Source organism: Atta colombica, unplaced genomic scaffold (assembly GCF_001594045.1).
Source record: "Atta colombica isolate Treedump-2 unplaced genomic scaffold, Acol1.0 scaffold242, whole genome shotgun sequence".
Taxonomy (NCBI): domain Eukaryota; kingdom Metazoa; phylum Arthropoda; class Insecta; order Hymenoptera; family Formicidae; genus Atta; species Atta colombica.
In genome coordinates, this window is record NW_017259341.1 from 26,673 (window position 1) to 37,707 (window position 11,035).

Below are 11,035 nucleotides of genomic sequence, written 5' to 3' on the forward strand. Positions count from 1 at the left end.
CACATGCGCGGCCAATGATTTATAGATTTTACAGTCGATCACGACGATCGAGAAGCGTCGCACGATCCGCGTCGGGCAATCCAACAACGAGTTTTTAGCATCTGGAATGCGTGAATTTCCTCGAAGTTATATTCATGTGGCAAACATATTCGCGAAAAAAATTAAAGATTATAATGTTTATTATAGTTGGAATTAAATAATGGTGAAATTCAAATATCGTCAACTTTGAATTAGTGCTGACGAAATTATTGAATTTTAAAGAATACTTTCGTGGAAATTTATACTTTGCAAAATAATTTTGATCGATTGCTCTTTTCCATGCAATTATCACCGAAATATATGGAAATTACTTCGAGAAAATCGTCCCTGAAGCTAGTCGTGAACGTCGGAGAGCGCGGGACGGATCGACGTGCGACAATTTTTGTGCGATCATACAGAGTGCGTCTTCTGTTTCTCTCGTAGCTTCAGAGAAGCCTTTAATAATTGAGAGAAAGGAGAAAGAGAAAGAGAAAGACAGAAAAACGTAAAGATAAAGACACAGATAGACAGATAGATAGAAAAATAGAGAGAGAGAAAGACAGACAGTCAATAAGACAGAAAAAGCAGAGGGGAAGAGAGCGAACCAGAGTAAAGAGTATGGACGGACTTCCACTTAATCAAGCAACGCGATACATAGAGATATGGGAAAGCACATTATGTTCATTTCTTCCAGAAAAAGGAAAAAGACAGGAAATCACGATTCGTGTCGGTGAAGCCCGAAAGTCCTTGAATAAAGGGATTCAATCATAATTCTTGCGTTAATTCATCATTAATTTAGAAATAGCAAAATCATTAACTTAATTGTCTGTCAGGCGAATTTTATATATTTTACTATGTATTTTTATAAGTATAATGATATCTATAATATATTGTGCAATATAATAAAATATTATTTTTTTGAATAGCACACTTCTTACCTTTTATATTATCTAGCATATTATCTATCATTTACAACATTTTATTAGATGATTTCTTTTAAAAAATTAAAGTTTTAAAAAATTTTAACGATCATCATATAAATTGTAATTGAGTTAACTTTTTAATCTTAACGAGTACACTAAATCTTCAATATCGCAATCAAAATGCGAATGAAAGTAACCAACATTGAAATTTTCATTCTCGACGAATTAATTCGAACTAATAACTAATAGCTGTCTCGCTAGAATTTTGCAGTGACTGATCAGTGCCACTTTCTCCATTGCGTCGTCATTCCATTGTAAGAATGTTCTGCAGATGTACCTGACAATCGCGACAATTTTCTACTGCGGTCATCTTCCAAGTATTTCAAGGACTTTCTATTGAACACGGCTGACTATAGCGAGGACTTTTCTACTGCGATTGGTCCGCGGTTTCTTCTACTTGCACAAACGTCGCGAACGATTCTTCATCGTGATAGTAGGTATTCGTAGCTGGTCAGACAAAATCCTCCAGTAAAAAAAATGGACACCATTATACATTTTGTCCGTCATATTTTTCAGGACCTGCTTAAATTAGAATAAGATACCCAAGTAGAACATCACAATGATACTGCGTGCTTTCTATTTAATGACACAAGTTGATACAAACATCATTCTATCTTTCATTCAGAGAGCAACAGAGAGATAGAACAATTTGTGTCAATTTTTGTCACCAAATGGAAAACATTAATTATAGGATGTTATCATGATTCTTTTCATAAGTAAATGATAATGTTCATATGATATCATTATTTTGTGTTCTATAGATATTCAAGCATCTCATGCTATCTTAAGCATCGTCCAAAATATCGTGATACAAACCAATCTAAACAGTGTCCAGTCTCTTATTTAAAAATCTCTAGCCAGACAAACACGTGAGGAATCGTTAGGATGATTTAGAATGTAAATTCAACGGTGACACGTCGACGAGTGAATGATGCGAAATGCAGGGAATCGAGGTATTGTGTTCCAAAATTTACTGTCACTGAAAATCTATAGTTTATATCACGTGCACTACAGACTTTCAGAATTAGCAGTAAATTTTAGAATACAGCCCGAATAAAAGCTCTGGTCTTACCTCTTAGCTCCACCCTATATATACAATAGGTATATGCATTGTATGTACACGTATATACATTCATTTTAAGTAAAGAATAATGTCTCAAATTAATCAAGAATTTGCCATTTTTAATTTTTAATCTGATTAAAAAATCGGTTCTGAATCCTAAGCGATGCAGTGGAAAGTGCTGCATCCCTCTGGGATGAGACTTATGTCTCGTCTCTCTATCGAGATACTCGTATCTGTTATCCATAAATAATATCCATTTTCTCTCTGGTATTTGGAATCTCTACTCACAAGCGCATCGAGAGGTTCACCGTTCGACAGTCCATCCCGCAGCGGTCATTTCTTATCTCGAGAGCCATTGATAAATATCACATATTCTTTACATATTCTTACTCCGACAATTATAAATCTGGCAACATACGTCCGTGACGCCAGAAAGAAACAGGATGCACTCTGTATGGCGATTCTTCGTCGACGTTTTCGTGTACGTGAGAGAGATAAAGAAAAAAAAAAATGTACACCGCAAATCAGGCAGAATCGTCACAGCAGAAAGGAACCAACGTCAACGGCAAGCAGCGCGAGGAAAATGTCGAACATCACAGCAAGTATAAAAGCAACATTAAGACAGCCCATATAGTAACAAAGAAATAAAAAAAAGAAAAAAGAAAATGAAAGAAAATAAAAATAAAAAATGGAGTAGGATCTAGCATCTGCGATCGGCTTGCATGCATCGCGTGCCCGGCAAACTTATATCTTCGTTAGAATGAATTCGACTACCGTTTCGGAGAAAGACGATTTTCCCAAAAAGGCCACCTCGATGAGTGAGTGCGGGGATTGAACCCTCCGCTATTTCCTCGCTTTCTTCCATTCGTTCTTTCTCGCCATTCCCCCGGGTTCGACGATTGCTGACGGTGCACGCATGCACGATGCGTGTCCCTTGCCCGATTTAACGGGCACGCTGTCAAGATATCGCCGACACACATTCAGAAGAGGATACTTACGCGATGCAAAGAAGGCTGTTATCGCCGCGGCATTTCGCGGCGGGGCGGTGGTGACGATAGCAGCGACGGCGACGGCGACGGTGGCCCAGCTTACAGACCCCCGAAGAATACACCTCGGGCCCTTCGGCGAGCCCTGTGGGCCCCGCTGGGCCCTCGGCACGCGCGCGCGTGCGTCTGCCCTCGTTCTAAATGCTCTGCTCTCATTTTTGCTTTTGCGTCTGGTTCGGAACAACATGCACGCTACGCCAAGTAATGCGCACTTGCCGATTGTACGTATCACAACGGACGACGACTCTCTCAACGGAAAAAGGCAATTTGTCGTTTCGAGTATTACGTGGATAGGTTTCCAGGATATTAAGGATAATTAAGGATAGAAGGGAGAGAAAGAAAGAGAAAAATAGAGAGAGAGAGAGAGAGAGAGAGAGAGAGAGAGAAGAGCTGAGAGCGAAAAAAAGGGACAGAGAAAGAAGACGGAAATGGAGAATAGAAAGTGGCGTTTTCCGGATAGGATGAAATTTAACTGTCGTATCGTTTTGAAATTCAATTCTTCTCCGGTTGACTTGTATATCCGAAAAACTATGTCGCATTGTCTCAATGATTCGCGAATATCAATTGCTCCTTGAAAGCCGTTTACAATTCCGTTCGTTGTACACGATATTTTCACTTGCTGCGACACAGAGAAAGAATAAGTAAACCATTTTTTTTGTTATCAGAAAGATTTTTGTCTTATTCGCTTTCCTTTGTAATCTCTCTTGTCTCGAGAGATTTAAATTTTATGCAGCGTTACTGGAAAATTGATTGATCAATTGATCGGCAGCATAATGACAAATGTGTACGTTCTATCAATCTTCGTCGAGTGTCTGAAGGGTTTTTTGAAGCAAAGGAGATCATAATATCGTAAGGAGAAAAGTAATGAGAGAATATACATGAAAAGAAGATACTTCACTGAAGAAGAAAAGAAAGAAATACATAGGATGTCCGGTTTCTCGTCACTGGAGAACCTTATAATTGTGAAATCTACTCGCCACTATAATTCAGTCATATTAATTAATCAATAATTAATTAATTAATCGTCTATGTTAACTTTGACAGTTGACGGAGAATTTTCTCAACAGGTCATAAAATCATAATAAGATCAAAATTTTTTCCTAAAATAACTTCTACTTGATCTTATTATGATGTGTCTTGTCTGGGTTTTGATTTTGTCAGTGCGGTCCTTTAGTGATACAAGTTTTTTCAAATAATGTCACAATTTGATCCGGTCATATGGCGATGTAGAATTCAATCGAAAATCTTCTAGATTAAGTAGTAAGAAAGAAGATTAAGTCAAAACCGGAAATTGAGACTGACACGCTTCGCCAAGTTCATCTTTCGATACTGTTCCGCGATTTCTAAATAAATTCTTTTATCCGTCTGCAGCATCGAAATATGAATTTGGCGAAACAAGTCTTAATTTCAGATTGCAAATACATATTTTTGTTAAGATACATATTGCGAGAAATATGATGCAATGTGTAAACTATAAATAAGCAAGCAAAGATAGCTGTGCTCGATTAGGATGTTTAAATTCGCTTCGCTCAAAATCTTACGTTCGATAAGGATCAATCATGATAGGGAGTTAATATCAGACAAAGGACAAAGCATTTTGCTCTACATGACAAACTTGAGATCGCCACTCGCGACGCAAGATGCACAACGAAAGCAACGTGCAAAGATTTCTCAGATTCAGGCACTACCGCGATCATAAATGTGAAATCGCAGCTCGCGGCCACAATGCAACACTATTTCCTGACGTATCTGCATACAGTTACACATTTAATTTACGGCACGGTTAAGCAACAACAACCAGGGTATATAAAAGCAAACGTACTATCACACTATCTTCGATTTATACAAAAAGCCATAGATTCGCGCTTAATTAATTTTACCAGACCATCGCTCTGGTAAATTCGCGTCTCTCTCATGCAAACGATAAACGTGTGTATTTCAGTGTATGATTCATACTCGGCGTGATCGGCGCGTAAGGAGACCTAAACGCAAGTCATCCTAAATGCAACTGTAATACAATTAAAATCAACTCGGCCGTTCTAGCAGGATCCGCGAGCGCCTCTCGTCGGCTTTCACTCGACGCGGCAATTCCTCTTTTTTCCCGGATGTGATGTAGCGAGAGGGAGAAAGGATCGGGGGTAATTGCGCAAAGTGCAGATGGACTTGTAATTTCGTGATTAGGAATCAAAACCGATCAATTCTCGATGTAATCCAAGCAGAACAACAAGGTCTCGATAACGACAAAATGATATTAAAATTGATCGAAAAGTAATTTTTATTAAATTATTTATAATATATTTATTAATTAATATTTGATTGAATATTTATTAATTGATACTAGCTTCAAAATTTCTTTAACTGGTATTCGTGAGTACAGTGTACTTTAAATTAATGCAGCTTTTCTTAAAATTCCTAAACACTCCATAACACAAATCACGGATCTTCAGATTAATGACTTCAGAAACGAGAACAATACATAATGAAAATTCTTGCAAAGTATATTAAAACAACTATTTTTCAATAAAACAATATTTGCATTTGATAAAATACTTGTCAAATATATCGAAAACTCTCCTTTTATTTCGAAATAAAATAAAATCATATTTATCTCAACTGTCATATAGCTTGTTTTGTTTTCTGGTTAGGCGGAATTCAATTTCAAATGCATGGTTATATATTTGATTACCGGACCAGGAAGAGATTTCGATATATTTTACAATTCTATCGATTGCAAACGTTTTATTTAAAAATATGTTTTAATATAGTTTGCAAGAATTTTCTTTATATATTTTTCTCACTTCTGACAATCTGAGATGAATATAGTAAAAAAATAGAAATCTTAAAATTAACATAATTGAATGATTTTTTTACATTTCAAAATTCAAAGAAAAATTATGTAATTTAAAATTATAAAGTTGTAAAAAACATTATAAACAACGTAATTAAAAAATTCAAGTCATTATATATTCCATCATTGAACTTGCGAATATTAGTTAGATAAGTTAATAATTATTTTGAAGCTATTTTGATATCATTTCGACGCCATCATAACTTTGTTTTGTTTGACAACTCAACAAACACCAAACAACAATAACAGTTTTAATTTCCCATAACAATATAATTGTAATATAACACATGTTGTACGTAACAATTATACTGTTAAGTCGAAAATTATAAAAATATTTATGTTAATTAGTGTTTGGGAACAGAAGTAAATATTATCTACATTCGTAAAACTCAGCGAAAATCAATACCGTGTAAAACAACAATTTCGATCTCTGATCTATAAGGATAGGAAAGAAAGGAAGAAAGCAGAAGGATGGAAATGAGATACAGACACACGACGAATACATGATGTAAAGTCACAATAACACAGGACATCGAATGCTGTGGAGATGAAACAGGAAAAGTTAGAACAACAGAGTAGGAAGCGACGGTCTTGTACCACCAGAGGGCTGATTGACTTGATTTAGTGAAAAGCACTCTAAGGCTTATATAGTTAGCGTGATGAAAAAAAAAATCGTACGCTATTCTCGCTCATCGAGATCGCCTTCGTTTCTTTATCGAAAATTTATTCCTTATGAGATTCCTCGCGCGAGGAATCTCGCAATTGCTGCGATATCTTTTCGGCGATAGTAGCTCTCTATGTGAGAAATAAATAAAGGAAAGAAATTAATGCTATATGCCAACGAAAGCCCCTACAAGCAACAATGGCGCAGAGTATATATATATAGGCTCGGAAATCGCTAATCCTTGCCGCGCTTTAAATATCGAACAAGCTTGAGACGTCAAGGATTAACACAGACATGTACCTTTCCTTCGTACTGGCGTCGAGGGCAGGAAAGGCTGCCCGGTCCAGTAGTACAAGCCGTAATATTATCCTATTATAGAACAGTATAAAGTAGAAAGCGGGAAGAGTATACGTAGATAGATAAACAGAAAGATCACGATAGAAGGAAAGAAGAGAGAAGAAGAAGAGATTTGAGGAGAGAAAGTTTTGGAATTTTGGAACGGAGTAAATTTGCAATTTCCAAGATTCACTTTCAGATGCAAAGTGGACCTTACAAATTATTGACATACTCCGTTATTGGGATGTACATTTTATATAAGAGAAAGGAGAAGAAGAGAAGAAGAGAGGGGATGGGACAAATTGACGAAGAGGAGAGGAGGGAGAGAGACAATCGATAGAATAAGAAGCGTGTAAAAGCGAAAGGGTTAAAAGACAGCTGCGAGCGAGCAAACGGGCGAGTGACACAGAGAGCGAAAAGGAAAGAGAAAGAGAAAGAAAAGAGAAAGAAAGAGATAGTGAGAAAGAGAAAGAAAAGATAGAGCAAGAGAGAGGAGCGCTTACAGCTTGGTCTGTCGAACTCTTGCTGTAGGGTACCGGTATCAAACGTTCCTGCAACTCGCCACCTATCACCTTCAAGAGTAAAGGATAACATAATGGTTACAACAGGGTGGAACGATCGGATCGCGCGTAACTACTTCTTCAACCCTCAAGCGACACACATTCGCTTCTCGCTTCGATTGCTTCATTCTTTGCGACGTGGATGCGCGTTTAGTTCGAAACTCGCGTTGAATCGATCGATTAATTGTCAGCAATATCATATTGCATAAGAATTAATTCTTTTCTCGAGAAACTAGGATATGTACAATAAAATAATTCAAGTATCTTGATTCTCTCTCTCTGTCTTTCTCATGAATGATTAATTCTTACGCAAATATTGCACGCGTATTAATAACTTTTTTGCAGGATATAATTAATTTATTATCAAAAAAAACTTCAGAAATCTTTTGTGGACTCTTATAATTTTCTATCCAATATATATAGATTGTTTTTAGATTGTTTTTAATATTGCTGAAGTATAATCTTAAGTGGTACGATAGAAAAAATTTTATGTCGATCATTTTCATTCTTTCAGAATAAAATCGAATATAATATTAAATTTTACTCTGCATACTAGTTTGTCATAACAAATATTATGTTGCAAGAGAGAACTAAGTCTACAGTTGTAATTAAAATAAATATTACATCTCGTATATAATATTCGCAATTAATTATAAAATACTTATCTCTCGCCGATAGTTGTAAGTTGTTCAAAATTAAAAATTTTTTTCCTCCTTTATCACAAAAATGTTAAATCTTACATCTTATTTTTTCACAGTTAATTTTATATTGTTGAATTTTTCTCTATCAATGTTTTCCATCGTACCTGTTAAGGATCAACGCAAAGTCCTCGCACAATTTGTTTCTCACGCGGAACGCGAGCTTGAGGGTTAAGGGTGACACATTCTTGACGGTTTGTCTCATTGAAATGCTGATGTTTGCGTAAGTAATCAGTGTGACTGTGAGAGTAGTCGGATTTGATTGATTGTAGTGTCGCGTCCTCTCACCGGTGTTAGGACTCTCCTCGCTCGGAAACGCGTCGTCAGACATCCCCGAGATTTCTGAAGGGCTTCCGTTAAATTTGCAATTTTTAATTTTCACATAGCGTAAATTAGATTGCATTGAGTATCATAGGTATTAATTATGCTGAATGACTTTCTTCCTTCCTTTTAGCATTAAACCGTGCATCGAATCCATTCGAATGGGAAGTTGAATTGGAGCTGATTGTATCAATACCATTGTTTAAGAATTCCATTGTGATATTCTGTATTTCGCTAATAATGTTGTTGATATTGTTTAACAATTGATAGCGAATTAACTCTTTCAGATGGCTGTTAGCGCCTTCCTTCTTAATTAATAAATTCTTAAAAATAATAAGACAACAAATTTATAGACAATTTTATATCTATTTAAAAAAGAATCACATAATCTATATTTTGCGTGCGCACGCATTTTGCATGCTGTTCATTGCACGCGATAATTATATTTTGAAATAATTACAATAAGTAAGATGAGAGACAAATGTCAGAATATTAGCGTATAAATCGTTGATCGATCCAATCACTATCTCTCATTCACCTCTTTTTCTAAACTACGCTATGGATAGAATCTATAATCTGGACGGAAATATAGAGAGAAAATTGTTGACTCGGGATTAATTTTTAAAGTTTTATCGGTGCAATTCGGCCTCGATGATAAGGGAACAAAGTATGAGCGAGAGTGCCGTGCCAAAGTGAATTAATGTATAGATAGACAAGCGTAGAGAGATATATAGAGAGTCGGTATAAGTCCGTAAGTAGATGGAATTACGAAGAAAAGATGTGCACAAAGTTAGTTGTTGCGTGATCATTTCAGAGAAGATCGATAGAAGATCGATAATTTATTCATTGAATATTCCATCGAAATCAGGCGACAGGATCCGCAACGATAGACGATTGTTAAAATGCAATGCGCAAAACTGAAACCTAACCATTTAGATCCGATTCTCGCAATCCATAATATTAATTCATATTAATATTTTAAATTACTTAGAAAGCGTCAAAATTTCATTTCCAAAGATCGTAATTAATCATAACATAAAAAATGATTATTTAATTATTAATTCTTTGAATAAAATTTCAGTCTATTGCATTTCGTGTGAAACTTAAAAAATAAGAAATGGACAACCCAATTCCGATCCGAAGACATTGCATTTCGACGAGCGTCTTAGATTATAATAGAAAGCAACGAAAAAATAGGAAGTCACATAATGATAATAAAAAAAAAAATAACCATCTCCGTCGTTATCCATCATTGTGTATTAAATACGTCAATGAGAGGCATCATCAAGAAGATCAATGTGCGTATATAGTAGTCATAGTGTGGTGTATAGATTGAGAGAGAAAGAGAGAATTAGCAGAAATATTGTTTGGAGATGTGAAGAGTAATAGAGATCGCCGTTGTTCGATCGATCGAAGGCTCGACGTGGATCACACTCAACTGTGATGTTCTATTGTATCTATTTCACGTATCTCCATATTGAACCGCCTCACTGAGGCAGATCAATAATAGATACATAGATCGCGGTCTTCATGATCTCGCACGAAGAGATCTTTATCTGCACAACGATGCACGTCGCGCAAATTAATCGATCCTATTCTGAAGACGATATGAAACTATATCGAAGATTCTCCTCACGGTTTAAATCGATAGTACTTTTTCGATTGCTATATTTTCCAACTGACTTAAACATCGAAAACGGTCGATCGGAAAAGGAGCATGCATCGTCCGGAGATGCTAAGAACGAACCGTCAAAATGGAGACGATTTGACAATTGAACAAAAGGAGGATTAAATCGCGAAGAGGAGAAAGATGGGGAATGATTCGATAAATCAATTTGGGTCATGAGAATCAGAAAAAAAACAGAATAAAGTGAAAGAGAGAGAGAGAGAGAGAGAGAGAGAGAAAGAGAGAGAGAGATTGATTCAGCAACAAGCCAAGCGTGGAAAAGATTTATCGTTTTATTGACCATCATCGATCATTGTGCAGCTTTCTTGTTTTTCGTGAATAAAGTAATTATGAATCAAGAGAGAAAAAGTCTTTACGGGACCATTGGCTTGCGGTCCCTTTTCTCGCATACACACGTTTTATTCTCTTTCCCTTCTCTTCCATTTTCCTATTTCGTATTTCAGAATCACCGTGTTCGTATCTTTTCTTCTTTTTATTTATCACTTCTTTTCATCGGCGTCGCGCAGGAGAGACTAAAAGCGATTCGTACGATTCATCGAAGATGCAGCTCGATGTATTTCGCCTGCTTTTAGAAGCGGAGGGGGTGGTAAACGATAACAATACAAGAAAAGGGAAAGACTAGGGGGGAGGGGAGGGGAGAATGAGGAAGAAAGCGAACTAGATGTACAAGAGAAATTCGTAGATATCACCCTCTCCGCTGGTCTCTTTATATCGGACTTGTTATTTGATTAACGTTGTCTTAAACTTTATTTTATATAACAATAATAATAATTAATAATAGTAATAATAATAATATATATATATTCCCTAT

General features: G+C 36.1%; 1 protein-coding gene across 3 annotated transcripts in view; it reads right to left on the reverse strand.

Moving 5' to 3' along the window:
* Window positions 1-11,035, reverse strand: part of LOC108688841 (plasma membrane calcium-transporting ATPase 3) — a 95,797-nt gene that overhangs the window by 3,198 nt on the left and 81,564 nt on the right. Inside the window, exon 13 of one of the 3 annotated variants that reach the window (XM_018195314.1) lies at window positions 7,462-7,530. The exons of the other annotated variants lie outside the window; for them this stretch is intronic. Coding sequence (XP_018050803.1) covers window positions 7,462-7,530 — 69 coding nt within the window. The remainder of the gene's footprint in view (window positions 1-7,461; window positions 7,531-11,035) is intronic. 3 annotated transcript variants of the gene reach the window in all.